The sequence below is a fragment of the Pyrus communis genome, chromosome 1 (genome assembly GCF_041283825.1).
Source record: "Pyrus communis isolate YQ-2024b chromosome 1, ASM4128382v1, whole genome shotgun sequence".
Classification (NCBI taxonomy): domain Eukaryota; kingdom Viridiplantae; phylum Streptophyta; class Magnoliopsida; order Rosales; family Rosaceae; genus Pyrus; species Pyrus communis.
Window position 1 is genome coordinate 17744655 of NC_142565.1, and position 16725 is coordinate 17761379.

General features: G+C 36.8%; 1 protein-coding gene across 4 annotated transcripts; it reads right to left on the bottom strand.

Annotated features, from left to right (window-relative positions):
• Window positions 1-11534: 11534 nt before the first annotated feature.
• LOC137720721 (bifunctional 3-dehydroquinate dehydratase/shikimate dehydrogenase, chloroplastic) lies at window positions 11535-16447 on the bottom strand. 4 transcript variants are annotated; one of them, XM_068459828.2, is made up of 11 exons: window positions 16222-16447; window positions 15179-15441; window positions 14704-14809; window positions 13611-14176; window positions 13436-13499; window positions 13189-13297; window positions 12944-13087; window positions 12498-12646; window positions 12245-12407; window positions 12087-12131; window positions 11535-11829 (listed from the first exon to the last, which is right to left on the bottom strand). In XM_068459828.2, exons 1-10 carry the CDS (start codon window positions 16240-16242, stop codon window positions 12088-12090), a joined length of 1629 nt encoding a protein of 542 aa, XP_068315929.2. In that variant the 5' UTR covers window positions 16243-16447; the 3' UTR covers window positions 11535-11829; window position 12087. The 4 variants fall into 4 exon arrangements, with proteins under 4 accessions (XP_068315929.2, XP_068315927.2, XP_088555496.1 ...); XM_068459826.2 differs by having other exon boundaries at window positions 11535-11879; XM_088699370.1 differs by having other exon boundaries at window positions 12944-13111; window positions 16222-16438.
• Between the last annotated feature and the right edge of the window lie 278 nt (window positions 16448-16725).

Sequence of the window (16725 nt, forward strand, 5' to 3'; positions counted from 1 at the left end):
CGGATATTAGTCTTTGTCAAGCATGATTAGGCAAGACAAAGTTAAACCATAATCCCATAGTAGCCTCCATTTCTTCTTGCAACTTGTTCCATAACATTCATCCCTCACCCTCTAATATGCGACATTCTGCTTGCAGTCTTAACATATAGGTTTAACTTCAAGAGGGCATTCTTGAAAGGGTTTTTCTTCATTGGAGCATTCTCCGCCTTCTCATGGGCATTCAACAATGACGACTGAACGTCGTCAGAGTTGATGATCTTGGACAAGTCTGCTTTGTAGTCTTCATAAGAGAATTTACATGCTAGGGGTGAGCGTGTGTCCCCTCTTGCCATATAGTTGTACTTTTTGTCACTATCCATTGCTTCCTTGTTCATGGACTAAAACTTTAAACCGGTAAATCTTTAGAAAGTAAATGAACTTTTAGAGAAAATGAGTAATGGAGTGAAACATGAGTAAGCTTATGGCCCAGAATAGAGCTTGAAGCCCTCTCGCTAACGTTGATTCGAAAAAATGACACCTCCCAAACTAAGTATTAATAAAGATTCCCATAGCGATAATCGGAGTACGACCTTACTCTAGTACCAGATATTAAACCTATGCAAAACTTTTTGCTCCGTACTTGCTGAAATGCATTTATCGGATTAAAAATGAGAAAACCTTGAATTGTACCTGAAATAACTTGAAAAAAAATGGGTAAAGTACAAAAAACTACCTCAACTATTGGGGTCATGACAGTTTCATACCTCATCTTTTAAAATTGACAATGTCATACCGCATCTTACGAATTTGTGACAATGTCATACCTCCGTCAATTTTTCTGTTAGTTTTTCTATTAAATGCTGATGTGGCAGGAGACGGGGACCACTTTCTATTAAAAAATTAATAAAATATTATTAAAGACTAAAAAAATATTTAATATTTTTAAAATATTAAAATAATAAATAAAAGTAAAATTAAAAAAAAAAAGGTAAAGTACAAAAAACTACCTCAACTATTGGGGTCACGACAGTTTCATACATCATCTTTTGAAATTGACAATGTCATACCGCATCTTACGAATTTGTGACAATGTCATACCTCCGTCAATTTTTCTGTTAAGTACTGACGTGACTTGATTCAGGACATACTTTTTATTAAAAAATTATTAAAAACTAAAAAAACAATTTTTTAAATATTAAAATAATAATACTAAAAAGCAGAGAGAAAAAAAAAAAAAAAAACCATCAGTTCGTCCCTCCCCTCCCCCTTCCCCCTTCCCCCTTCCCCCTCCTCTCTCTTCTCCCCATCTTCATTTTCTTCCCTCCCACCTGCAAACCCAAAAAAATAAAAAAAAATAAAAAAAATTTTGAAAACCCAACAACCCGTTGCGGAAGAACAACAAGGAGAAGGAGGAGGAGGAGGAGGAGGAGGAGGAAGAAGAAGAAGAGGAAAAAAAGAAGGGAGAAGGACAAGGAGGAAGAAGAAGAAGAGGAAGAAAAGGAGGAGAGGAAGAAAAAATAAAAAAAAAATTTGAAACCCATCAACACCCCCCCTGTGGAAGGAGAAGGAGAAGGAGAAGGAGAAGGAGAAGAAGGAAGAAGAAGAAGAAGAGGAAAAAAAGAAGGAAAAAAACAAAAAAAAAATTTGAAAACCCATCAAACCCCAAATCCACCACTTTCATCCATTCTCCACATCATCTTCCGCACCCATCCTCCACCTTCTCTGCTCACCCATCTTCCTACCGACGGGATCAGGGGTTTATTTTTTATTTTTTTATTTTTTTTATTTTTTTTTTCTGGGTTGTAGGAGTGAGAAGAATGCGGAAGAAAAAGAAGAAGAAGAAGAAGAGGAAAAAAACAAAATTTTTTTTTGAAAACCCATCAAACCCCAAATCCACCACTTTCATCCATTCTCCACATCATCTTCCGCACCCATCCTCCACCTTCTCTGCTCACCCATCTTCATGCCGACGGGATCTAGGGTTTGTTTGTTTTTTTCTTTTTCTTTTTTTTTTTTTTTTGCTCTTTCTGGGTTGCAGGAGGGAGAAGAATGCGGAAGAAAAAGAAGAAGAAGAAGAAGAAGAGGAAAAAAACAAGGAAAAAAACAAAAAAAAAAATTTGAAAACCCATCAAACCCCAAATCCACCACTTTCATCCATTCTCCACATCATCTTCCGCACCCATCCTCCACCTTCTCTGCTCACCCATCTTCTTGCCGACGGGATCTAGGGTTTTTATTTATTTATTTTTTTGTTTTTTCTGGGTTGCAGGAGGGAGACGGTTGTGGGTGGGTGTGGGGGGAAGACAAATTGGATTTTTTTTTTTTTTTTTTTTTTTGTTGGGATTTGCAGGTGGGGGAAGAAGATGAAGATGGGGAGAGGAGAGAGGAGGGAGGAAGGGGGAGGGGAGGGACGAAATGAGGGTTTTTTTTTTTTTTCTTCTGCTTTTTATTATTATTTTAATATTTAAAAATATTAAATAATTGTTTTTTAGTTTTTAATAATTTTTTAATAGAAAGTAGGTCCCGAATCAAGCCACGTCAGCACTTAACAGAAAAACCAACAGAAAAATTGATGGAGGTATGACATTGTCACAAATTCGTAAGATGCGGTATGACATTGTCAATTTTAAAAGATGAGGTATGAAACTGTTGTGACCCCAATAGTTGAGGTATTTTTTGTACTTTACCCCTTTTTTTAATTTTACTTTTATTTATTATTTTAATATTTAAAAAATATTAAATAATTTTTTTAGTTTTTAATAATATTTTAATAGAAAGTGGTCTCCATCTCTTGCCACGTCAGCATTTAACAGAAAAATTGATGGAGGTATGACATTGTCACAAATTCGTAAGATGCGGTATGACGTTGTCAATTTTAAAAGATGAGGTATGAAACTGTCATGACTCCAATAGTTAAGGTAGTTTTTTGTACTTTACCCAAAAAAAATATTTTCATCTTCCTATCTTACCCCACTTTCAAGGCCAAAGATCTTAATATTTACAAGGTGATGCCAAGTAAGGATTCACTTCTTAGTTCAATTTGCTTGTCTGTCTTCAGTGAATCTTAAACGAAAGTTCCTTGGAGACTTGGTCACCTGCATGCATGTCAGAAACACCTTTAGAATCTGTTTGTCGGACCTTATGCATCAAACCTGAGTGTTTCCTATCGAATTATCTTGGTTAACTTGGCCAAAGCATTTCTGCATATCGGAGCTCCATAAGAATAAAATTCCTCTTGGGGATTGCCTAGTCTGGTGCCTCTTCAGACCTGCTGAACACTTGGTGTCACAGAACATACTTGACATAGCATGTTGGTCTAGGATAAAAGTACTCATACTCTGGGTCGGAGTTCAGAGTCACCCATAGATGATTCTTGGATTGCCATTTTGACCCAAGTGATTGAGGCTCAACCTGCATCACCAAAAAATGATAGAAGAAATAAACATTGATCATAAAATAAACAAACTTCAAAATATCTTTATTGATAAAGGAAATGGGGTTGTTGACAAGGGGGTGTGATTGAATCTAGAAATGATTGCCTACATGTCTCTAAGATGGAGAAACATATTACCGGTGTAGTTTTAAGAAAATATGATATAACATAAGTATTGCATCATGGATCATCTTTGATGAACAACATATGACTGGACAGTAAGGGGATGAGTTCTCTATGGACTTGTCTTCACATAGACGGCATCATTGCAATTGAGTACAATGGATGGCCTATATATCCTTGGAAGGGGAATCAAATTGCGTGTAGTTTGGATGGTGCTCTAAGGGTAGTATTGTTTAAGCTTGGAGATATTCCATTTTTTTGGTGATCGAAGTTTCATCCATGTTTGCAGATTATAAGTTTCTTTGCCTCCTACTCCGACAACCTTGTGTGGTCTTTCCCAGTTTGCTTGATGAGCGCACATTTTACTATTTATTTTCTCCTGAAAGCTACATTTTATTGTGATATTTTGGACTTAGGTGAAAGGAATTACATAGTGTTGTGCTTTTATAGTTATATTAATGAGGTGGAGGAAAATATCATGTTAAAATTCCTTATTTTTAATTAAATCAAGTGGTCTGTTATGATTTAAGTGTCTACCTATTTGGCTTTATAATATACTTGTGATCTACATTCATTTTCTTTTGATTTATGTGCAGTGCATGTCACTTGTTGGAATTGGATAAGCCTTCAGCACGTGTTTATTTCATAGATCACAAGTCTATGCAAAACTGAACTGACAAGGAAAACAAAAAACCAAAAGAAAGCTGCATATTTCCTTTCCCATTTTTTAGGGTTAGCCTCCATACAAAACCAGAATAAAGAGAGATCTTAGTGAAGTTAAATTGGAGAGAAATATGGTGAATTACCTACACAAAGCAGTTTCAAATTCATGGGTCTTTGCCAAAAGCATAAATTTGGGATATTTGGTTGCACAATATGTTCAATTGTTGAGGAAGTCTGATCAGCTGTGGTGGATATCTATTTGGAGATGAAACTTCAATTGAAATTGAGAGGATAATTAAAAAAGTCACAGAGGGGGTTAGAAGCAGCAAGTAGACCAAAGGCACAAGGGAAAACATTGGCAAATGGAGAAAGTAATCAAGGTGTGTTTATTGTACAAAGTGGCTAGTAGATAATTGAAGAGTCCTTCGGTTTTCTTTTCTTCTAATGTTATCAATAAATGGGTTTTAACTCATTGTTGGTTACGGAGAAGAAAATTAAAATAGAAGAGGAAAAAGAAAAGGGGACTGATCAATTATTTAGCAGAAGCAGCAGAGCACAAGGATTTTTCAGTGTTTTTCTAAACTCAATATTCTTCTCATTTTTATTATGAATTCAATAATATTTTTTATTATGTTTCAAAACTAATTTTCCTTAGCTAGGGCTACATGTAGCCATGACTATGAATGCTTATATTCTCAAGTGAATCATTTCAAGTTTTTAGTTTCATTGAGTATCGTTTGCTGTGTTTATATGCTTGGTTTTAGTCTTGGTGGTTAGCTACCATCTTGACTTTTACTTGGTAAATTTGACGCAAGTTGTGCAGATGCCATGTTTTCAACTTGAGTGATAGCTTCTTGCAAATAGATACCATGAATTACCTAGTAGTAGATGCCATACTCTAGGATTTGTGTAGTCTTTATATAAATTTCCATTGATCGTAATGAGTTTCATGATGTTAAACTATTCCAGATGCCATGGATGGTTGCAAATTGGGATATACGTAATAGTCTAGATGCCATAGATATTACATGTGTTAGGGAAATTTGACTATCAATGAGATTGAGTACTTGTTAATAATTCGTTGCAGGAAATAAGTAGAATTGGTTATGGTGAGTCGGACGCTCTAGTGTTTTACTCGATTGAATTACAACTTGTTTTCTTGGCTGCCACTTTTTGCATTGTGATCAAACTTTCTTGTTTTCATTTGATTTTACTATTAGTTTCAATTCTCAAATCCATCTTTCATCAATCTTTGTTAAATTTCACTACGTTGCAATTGGATTTAAGTTAGTTGATTAGAATTAAATCATTTTCTGACGGACGATATTAAGTGCTTGCTTTCTATACTATCGAACAATTCGTACGCTTGCAAACATAAAATTTGGAACTAAGTTGGACTAATTTCTGTTAGTTTAAATTTGGCAACATTGCTATAAGCTTACCTTCTTCAGAGACCTTCATATTTTCAAAGACTTCTCTTAGAACCAGATCTCTAACTTGTAGGTTTCGAGGTTTGACACCTTTGTTGTAATACAACATGATCTGATGTTGGTAAGTGGCAAGTTGAACTTGAGCGTATTCTTGGCGTTTCTCAGCAAAGTCAAGGTCCAACTTGAGGGTTTTCGGACTGTTATGCGATACGCCAATAAGATCCTAGGCAATTCTTCTGGCCATTTACTTTTCTTCTCAAGTATTTTCTTCAAACATTGTAGGATGATTTTGTTCTAAACTTTTGCCTGCCCATTGCCTTGCAGATATGTTGGAGTGGAAGTAAGATGACGAATCCCAAGCTTTTTAGACTAATCGATGACCTCAGAACTAGTAAATTGCATCCCATTTCTATGAGTATGGTATGTCGAATACTGAATCGGTATATGATGTTCTTTTAGATAAAAGACTTGACAACTACAATGGTGATCCTAAACAAAGGCTCATCTTCTATCCACTTTGAGAAGTAGTATGTGGCCACTATCAAATATTCCTTGTTTCCATGGACCTTTTTAAGAGGTCCAACAAGATCGATGCCCCATTGCATCAAATGTTCCCTGTTGGAGTATTAAGTTTTTCTACATGTTAATGGTTCATAGGAGCAAACCTTTGGAATTTGTCGCAAGTATGTGCATAACGTGTGGCATCATGCCGCATAATGGGCCAATGATATCCTGTCATCAATGTTTTTCGTGCTAGCCATCTTCCTCTGGTATGATTACCGCATACTCCGAAGTGAATATCATTTAAGATTTCTTAACCCATCTCCAAATAGACACATAGAGCGTGAGGTCTAGAATATGACCGTTGATAAAGTTTTTTACGAATGATTGTGTATCTTGAGGCCTTTTGGGGTCGATTTTCTGGCCAAGTGGTAGTCTTCAAGTAGCCTTCCTTCATGGATGTAGCCAATGATATCATCCATCCAATTTTCCTAAGCATCAATGGTTGCAATTATTTTTGGTTCTGGTTCATTGACGCTTGGAGCAGTGAGGTATTCAAATGGGATAGTTCGCCAGAAAGAGTAGTGAATGGTCGAGGCTATGCTTACCGATTTGTTAGCGTGGTTGTTTTCTCCCCTTGGAATTTGCTGGATTTCATATTTCTCAAATCTTTTGAGCAGCGACTTAGCCTTGTTTAGGTAAAGCACCATTGTAGGGTGGTGTGCGGCGTAATCTCAGTGACTTGGTTTATTATGAGCATTAAGTAACAATGGATTGATAATTCTCTCACTTGGAGTTCCACTGCCACCCTAAGCCAAACTAGAAGCATTTCATATTCTACTTCATTATTACTTGCCTTAAACTCGAGCTTTAAAGCTTGCTTGAGTATGGAGCCATCTAGCGTTACTAAGACCATTCATGCTCCTACCCCCTTTACGTTCGACAATCCAACCACATAGAGCTTCCTGAGGCGAAGGTTCTCAGGCACTCTTCAGGAGTCTACGATGCTTAAGGTATCTTAGGTTATTAGCATGAACTCCAATACAAAGTTTACCAACGCCTGGGCTTTGATCAAAGTCCTAAGCCGATAGATAATCTCGTGTTGTCCTAGCTCAATGGCCCATTTAGTGACTCTAGATGACGCGTTGGGACTGTGCTAGATGGATTGAAGAGGATGCTCCGTCATGTAAACTACTTTGAATGATTAAAAGTACAGTTGAAGCTTTCTGTTACCAACGTGAGGATAAGCTTTTCCATTTTCTGGTATCTGGTTCGAGAAAAGCTTTGATAGATAGTACACAAGTTTCTGATCCTCGAGTCTTCTCGAATTCGAGCTGCATTAACCGCGCAATCTGATACCGCCAGAGATAGGTACAAATCTTCTTCATTCACTGGCTTGGACAATAGTGTGAGATTGGACAAGTATTCTTTTAACTTTATGAAGAACTTTTCACACTCATCTGTCTAGAGTAGGCCTTTACTCTTCTTTACTGCAAAAAAAATGGTTTGTACTTCTCAGTTAACCGTGAGAGGAATCAGCTGAGGGCAGTAACTCTTCTTGTCAAGCTTTGTATCTCATTCATGGTTATAGGCGACTTCGTCTCCATGATTTCCCTGATTTGATTTGGGTTAGCTTCGATTCCATGTTTGGTGACCAGGTAACCCTGGAACTTGCCCGAGGCTACCCCAAAGGTGCATTTTTTTTCGAATTTAATTTCATATTGGACTTTTGGAGCAAATCAAACGACTCATGGAGGTGGGTCAAGTAGTCCAACTTTTCTTTGAAAATTCAATTGACAAAAAGCCTTTGATAGGTTGCCCATGCATTTTTAAGACCAAAAGGCATAACTTTGTACAATACATACCTCATTCGATAACAAAGAAGGTTGCTTCCATGTTCGCCTTGTACATCTTTATCTGATTGTATCTGGAATAAGCGTCTATGAAGCATAACATGCCATGCCTTACAGTTGAATCCACCACCTGTTTAATCTACAGGAGAGGATATGGATCATTCGAGCATGCCTTGTTTAGATCTGTGAAGTGTACACACACCCTTCAATTTCCATTTTTCTTTTGTACTAGCACAATGTTGGCTAACCAGTCTGGATGGTGTACTACGATGATGAAGTTGGTGTCCTTAAGATTGTTGATCTCTGCCTTTATTATCTTGTTTCGTTCTGTTTGGTGATTTCGCTGATGCTGGATAACTGGTCTGGCAGTTGAATCTAGGTGGAGGTGATGCAAGTCATGAAGGATTAATCCAGGGCATACCTTCTACAGACCAAGCACACACATCTTTGTTAGCCAGTAAGAAGTTAATGAACAATTATTTCTCTAGATCAGTCAGTTTTTATTTGATCTTGGCATTGCACTCCGACTTTTTTTCAGCATCAAGAATGATATACAAAACATCCTTATCGACTTTTGACTTCGTAATGCTACCGTCTTGGGGATGGTCTAGGTCAAAATCCTTAAAGCTCGTTTATCGACCCTCAAACTAGGATTGCTATGCTGATTCATCCATAGAAGTGTTAGAGCTCCGCTCTTCCTTCTGGATCATGTTCATGCTCTTGACAGCAAAGCAGCGCGCAACTGCTTGGTGTCCTTTTATTTCCTTTACCCCATCTGGAGTGGGGTAGCAAAGCAGTTGGTGGTAGGTTGATGTAAAAGCTTTCATCTTATGTAGCCAGTTCCGACTAAGAATGATGTTGTGAGAAGTTGAGACATAGAAGGTCACTAGATGGTTGTAAGGTTTTGCTTGAACCGCCAACTTCCACCATTCTCAGAGGCTAGATAGGGGCCCATTGACAATGTGGAGCGTAGTTTTTCCTTTGTTGATGCTATCAAGAAGACCTATCTTATCAGATGTCATTGTCCACCAAGACTGGGCTGACCATGACGTTAGAAATCTGCACCTTGACGATGAAGGCGTCGTCATAGGGAGAGTGGACATCTTCCAAATCTTGATCAAAGAACATTAAGATGTTAGAGTTGATGGGCAGTGGTTTATTGATTGAAGCCACCATTTGGGGGTTCTTGCACACTGCTTTTCTTTTGTTTCAAGTCTTTTCTAGATACTCTTATTCCCCCCTATATGCAGTTGACTCTGGAGAGTGTTTTTTCCCAAAGCATCGGACTAGATAAATACCTTAAAGCTTTCTGGATTTTTTGTGTCGTATTTCGGGAGTAAGTCGTTGGGACTGAGCACCTGGGCTCAAGGCAACAATTATTATTGGGATCTTGGCAAGCGTTGCCTAAACCATTGGCTCCTTAATGGGAGAAGGTGTTTGAAGGTCCTTCACTCGCATCTTAAGGTCGGTGAGTCTCGTTGGTTCTTTGGTTTACGGGCTCTCTTGGATACCTTCTAAAGCTAAACATACCTCCATCAGATTCTCCCATATCTGATCTATGACAAAAATTCAATTGTTCTCGGGGTCAATGTCATGCAACGTCGCATGGTGACAGCGTGATCACTTAGCTTGCCTTCATAGGGGTAAAATGATTTGGTTTGACCGTACTGAATCGCCATAAATTAACGATCTAGAACGTGAGTTTAAGCGAGTTCAATAAACATAAGTGCCTGTTCGTGCGCCCTTGTTGGTCTATTTTCATTGCCATTTGTGAAGCGGATGTTGATGGATACAAAAGTTTGTTCAACATAGATAGAAAGAGAAATTTTCTACTTAATAAACAAGGGCAATGAAAAAATAGGTACTCACTGCTCAATTTTTATTTATTGCAATGATATTTTAACCCATGTTTTATTGTTTAAAAAAATAATAGACATGTTATTTAATTTCGTATAGAACTATATCTATAAACCTATTTTTATCTTCTACACACTCCTAATATTCGATCGTTGGATCGAATAAATTAAAGATGATTAAAGGACAAAAATTAATAAGAATTGTAGAGATCTAGAAAAAGATATGTGGATAGTACTCTTAATTTTTCTTGGGATTTACAAAACAAAGAACATGCGATATTTTTTTTATTTTTTATTGGGCCATATTAAAAGGTGAGTATATACAATGCTTACTAGTGATATATTGTACCTAATATTGTAGTATGATACATTCTACCTAATGTTGTCACTTTTATGGTTAATTCTCAGTAAGGCCCAAAAAGGATTAAGGGCATTTTAGCCACGACAAGTGGTCCAGTGGAAGTGTGATAGGATTCCAAGTCATGTAGGCTTCTTGGTCTTGGGTTCGGTGAATAACACAAGTAATTTCCTAGTTTAAAGCTTTGGGAGGATGCGTGCCATTTTACTGTAGTCAGAGGTGGGCTGATATGCGTTTAGCCTTCTGAGTCCTACTGGAGATTAATCATACCCTTCATGGTGTAGAATACTTTAGGCTTTGGCAAAAAAACAAAAATAAAAAAAATAATACAAAAAATTCTATTTTTAGAATACGTTTAGTATTTTTTTTTTTACTTTTGTTTTTCATTTTTTTTCAAAAAAAAAAAAACAAAATAGGAAACATATGGTTTACCTCTAAGCATTATTTTTGTAAACGAAGGTGAGTTCGAATATTTAAGTAAACCGCTTTGCCTGGACTTGCGCTCCCAGGTTCCGTGGCTACGGCTACGTCCACCTACACATTCGGGCCTAACACTTGCTCCGACGACCGTGCATAAGTCATGCGCTTCAACGTCATCCATTTTCGGAGCTAGCTAATTCGGCAAGTGAGTTGTTACACACTTCTTGATTTCGAAATATGTTTATGCTACTTAGTATTATGGTCTAATAGTATTCTTCTTCACTTGTAAGTGAGAGGTCTTAGGTTCGATTTTCGTCAAAAGCGAACTTGAACCACATTATTACTAGTCCATTGTGAGACTTAGTCCATTCCCCACCACCTTAATATAGATAATATCATTTGTTCCAAAAACATATGCTTATAACGTCGTTTATATTTTCTTTGTAACTAAGCTGAACAAAACCTCGTCCTTAATTTTTTGCAATGCGTACACCTTATTCGATATATATATTTTTTTCTCATTTAACAAATACTCTGCTGTCTTTTAAAGTGTTTGATATTGTTGATTGACTGATGGAGATCTGAAACTTTTGTTGAACCCATTGTTGCAAATCTGTTTTACTAGAAGAGAGAATGCTCATTTTTATAGTGGCACAATGCTCTCCCTCATCTCATTAGTTAATGTAGACTGTTTTACTCCCTTCAAATGACATGTCATGGAGATATGTTTTGTGTACATGAAACATCTTTTTTTTCACTTAAATTTCTTGGCATTAAATTTGAAAACACTTAACCTTCTAGTTCTTAAATTATCTAAAAAATTTGAAGTCATACATGTATTTTTGTCAAAAATAAAAATTAATAAATGAACAAAACAAAAAAGTCCTCTTAAACTAATAAATATTTATTTCAATAAAATTAAGGCAATAAATATTTATTACGAAATGATTATGAATGTATATTAAACAGACATGTCGAACATAACACTACAATTTCACAAAAACAAATTCATCGAGAGTACAAAACAATTTTTCTATCATGGAGGACCCGCATCTAACCAACAAGATAACATTCATGTGAAATAAACCTTGTAAGTCTTACAACCACCACAAAAACATCTTGATGAAAAGACTGAACTGCCTCTAATGATCTTGTAGCAAAAAAGCATTTCTATGAGTCACCTTCAATAAACGCCGAGTTTCCTCCTTATTGTCTTTTGTCATGTAGATAAACCAAAAGAAAAACAAAAATCACCACCTAACTCTGAACACCAATCACGACCAAAGATTTGAGTTTAATCAGTAAGTCATACATGTTTGAAAGGCTCTACCCCACATAGTGAGATATTGACCACAACCAATGCACGTTTGCATTTTGGGTCCAAATTAAGTTTCCTATTAAGAAAACTCAATGGAAAATTGAAACTCGAATATTTCGGTAAGGCAACAAAAATCAATTAGCCGAACTAACCTCAAGAGTGATTTTCCATGACTTTTCTAAAGAGTTCCTTAGGAGCTGCAATTGACAAATTGTATTTATTATTATTTTTTTTTATAATAAGAGTCGATTAAATATGTTACCATGTTGCTGGTAGAATTTTAAATTTTCCTTGATGTAAATTATTGTACCTGGCAATCCAGTGAACTTCTCAAACTGTTGATATGCCTGTCCAATGAACATCTCCAACCCACTCACAATTGTGACACCACATTCTTTTGCTTCCCTCAACAGTCTCGTCATTTTTGGTGTGTAAATGGCATCGAAAACCAGTGAATAAAATTTCAGAGCATCCTGCAAAAATGGAAAGCCATTTAATTCTGTTATATGAGGCTGTTCGTATCGATAACGCAACAATACAAATGTGAGAAGCAACACACAAACCTTGGAAATGGGTGTGTCACCAACATTCGGTTGCATTCCAATAGATGTTGTGTTTGCAAGAATCATGCCGTCCTCTGGAGGGATATTACATAGATCAGCAAGAGATAATGCGTCACCACCGACGGTGTCTGCAAGTTCTCTGGCTCGATCTTCATGAACACGGTAAATATATAAATAAATTGTTAGCGATATCAAGAACAAATAATTAATCTCAGTGCTGTTTTCTTTCTAAAATACATTTATAACCTAAGTGAAGAAAACTAAAAGCAAAAGTAAAAAGCTTCGTTCCCATTATGCAATCGGAAGCAATCCCATTTAGAGGGTAGATTTTAGAGCAAAAGTGTGTCTAAACCATCAAAATGGAAGAATAGTTTTATGGAATTTATTAAAAAAAAAAAAAAAAACACATAGTTTTATGGAATATAAAAACAAAGACAAAAGTAAACCATATGTGCGATTGGCAATTAGAATCCTTGCTCCCTTCTGCTTTGCACCATAAGCAAGTGCCTTGCTCGCACCACCAGCACCAATGACAACAAACAGCCTTCCAGCTAAAGGTGAACCAGTTACACTGCCACCATTATGTGAACCTGTGAAAATAGATGCGTGTAAACCTACAGGAAGGTTCTTACAATCACAAACATGGAAGAAAGAGTAGAGCTAGCTGCTACTAATATATAGGAAACCTAACCTTTCAGTCCTTCCTCAATGGCAGAAATAGCACCAACATAGTCCGTATTGAATCCATATAACTTCCCATCAGCTGGTCTCCTTATAATGCAGTTTATAGCTCCGATTGACTAATATGGCGATCAAGATTGATTCAAGTCAATCAAGTACAAGTAGTACAATTCAAGAAGAAAGCGGATAAATACGCGATTTAAAAGAGGTCAGCCAATTCCTCCAAAATAAACTGCAGCATCATAGTAGAAGATTACCTTTGCAACTGGATCAACCTCATCACAGCACTTCAGGGCGGCTTCCTTGTGAGGAATACCAACGCTGCGTCAGAATTGAAGACAAGAAGCTGTGATCTTGAAGGAAAATGTCCAAGAACAAACTGTATATTGATATTCTACTATTTAGACTAAAATACTCAACATGAAATTGAACCTGAATCCAGCAAAATCCACGCATGAGTATGTCTGGAAAAAATTTTCAATATCGTCTACCAACAAATGTGCATAAACGCCGTTGAAACCGACTGACTTGAATACTTCATTGTACAACTTTGGTGATTTGCTGTGACTGACAGGTTTGCTAATGACGCCAAACACTTTTGTGTCAGGTCCTATCTGTCTGAAATTGTATAAATGTAATAGATCCTTGATTGTAGGTTGAGTAGGAGCAGAAACTATTCCCGACTCCAACGTACCATAAGTAAGATAACCCCAAAATTTTGCAGAAAGTATCCGTGAAATCAAACCCCTCTCACCCAGTACAAGTCCTATCAACGGAACTTGAGAATGAGCGGTTATTTGAAAAGTGCGTGCTACATCTGTTATATCTAAGGAAGTGGTTGCAATCTTCACTATGTCAGCTCCAGTAGCTTGTATTCTTGCTACAAGATTGCCAAGAGCCTCCACAGATGGGGTATCTTGAAAGTTGTGAGAAGAAACAATAACTTTAAACTTTTCTGGCTTCTTTCCATTTATAGAGTTGATGAATTCACGAGCAACCTTCAAAAAGAAGTAATTAGATTAGTACAAGGCAATTCATATGTATTTTACAATCTTTATGAAAAGAAGTGAATTTCCTAGTATGTTTGTGATGATGGAACTGATAATAATAGCTTATCTACATTTTAGGTGGAGGAGAATGTGCAGCCGTTCTTCATCAATAATATTTCAAAGAACAAGCTGAGTTATAACCAGCAGCGTTCACAAAACCGACACCAGGTGTTTTCAAGAACAAAGCACCAGCAGTGAGCCTCTTTTTCAGCCATGAGATACTACGAACAATTTTTGAATCTCTTTGATGGTTTTTACCTATATACTATATCTGTTTGTGTTTTCACCCTCATTTTAAAACTACTTTCACCTGCATTTTAAAAGTACAAATCATCCCGATAAACAGAAAGTATCAAATGGAAAAATGGGTTTATTAGAATTTTCCGCAGCCATTGTCATCATGTTTACACTAGTGATGGTCCAACCATGGCAAACAACATAAATGATTTGAAGTGGTACATTTGAAAGAGAGCAACCTGAAGCTCGACATCAATGTAATCAGCTCCGAGCTCCATAACTAACCGAAGTGCATCCAATCGAGTTTTTTCATCACCATCGTACCGGCCACCTTCCCATTTTGGCCTAGAAAAGTACAGAACATTGTCAGCTGATAGTACCAGACAGGGAGATTCTTAGGGGAGATCATGATTAAGTGTATGTATTGTAGCACATAGCAAGCTTTCAAGAAATTAATTAATGCCGAAACAGAGTACTCCGCTGAAAAGAATCTTTGTCAAAAGATAATGTTTTTGTTTTCCTTGCGTGGTAGGATTTTGTCGTTTACACCTTTTTAACTGTCAAAAAATAAAACGAGCTAACAAAAAACTCGAAAGAAAATACCAAGTCATAAACTAAAACGGAGAGAGTGGGGCTTGTGACATTATTCGATGATTCGATATAGTCAAGCAGTCCAAATGTTGAATATTTTTAGAAGGCAAGGCAATGTGTCACCTATAACTGAACAGTGTCGGCAAGGGGCACTCTTTCACTAGACGCTTGAGATCTTGATTGTGATTGAAAACCTTCAGACAATCCAATCGAATCTCCACAAGGTCAGCACCAACGGCTTTTGCCTTGCCCATATCGATCACCATCTGTTCGACAGTTTCAGCCATTATCGGAACACAAAGTAAGGTAGAATTCCTCGCCGTCATGGCGTTACCTTTCACTTCCAGTCCATCAGCAGCAGCAGCAGAAGAAGAAAAATCATCAAGCTGATAAAAAATTCAACCAAAACAGAAGATTGTCGGTGAACAAAGTCCAAGTTCCATCATAAAAGTAAAAGGCTCTTTAGATATAGGCTCTTGCAATTCTTAAGACCTAGATAACAACCCGCCTAGTTTTGAAACATCCTAATAAAATCCAAATTCAAAAAAAAATTATCACGTGTGAAGGAAGTTGACATTCCACAATGGAACTAACTAGCAATATGAAGAAATATGGAGAGTAGTCCAATTATTTATAAACATATGCAAAGTCTATCTTCCCATCAATGTGAGATTATTTTCAACACTTACTTTACATGTGGTGATTTTTTAAGTTTAGAACGTGGACAATACAAATGGAATGATACAAAGCAAGTGTAATCGTTGGGCTTCATGTAGGAAAACTTGCTATAATACTATGAAAAAAAGTTGAAGTTCTACTATAAAAATCAATTAGCAATTTAAAAAATAGCCTAATTACCTACGACACGAAGAAAGTTGGGTATTTTTTACCAACAAGGTGATGTTTTTTTGTTTTTTTCTTTAAAACGTGGGATTCATACGTTCAACCGTCAGTCACAACACAAAACACGATTCCTATTTATCTTCATTTTCCGTTTGATTTCTCTATCTGTTAGGATGCTAATTAAGAAAATTCAGGAAACTTTTTGTTAAGTTAAATATAGTTCCTCCTCCATTTGCAGCTGAGTAAAACTATGTACTCTTTAAGCTTTTCTAGTTAAAAAGTTGGAAGATAAGAAAGGAGTAGAGGATCCAAGTCGGTGTTACCGTAATTTGATGAGATTGCATTGCTCTGAGCTGCTCCTGCCTCTTCCAAATGCCTGGTACGTGAGGGTTGATGTTTGTTCTGAAATGTAAGACGACAGGGAGAGGGAGAGGGAGAGGGAGAGTATGTATGTAGGTCGGTATGGGGGTGTCCGTGTCAGAATGGATAGTCGTAGTTGGGAAGTGCACTGCACAACGCTTTTTAAAAGAGAGATTGATTTTTTTAATCAGTGTTATTAAGAGGGAGATTTGTACACAACACTCTTTACTCTTTAGGTAGTCTAATGGACACGTGGCATTACATGGTTCGAATGTCGGATCGTTTCCTTATCCTCGTTTTGCTCATGGGAAGGACTCTGTCTAATGAATTATTGCTCATGGGAATATGAGTCTATTAAAGTGGATATTATTGAAAAAGCAAATGTAGTACAAAATAAGAAAGAAGAATTCAAGGGTGGAAAAATACGCATTCAAGAAACAATATTCAATGAACCTAAACAAAGAAGA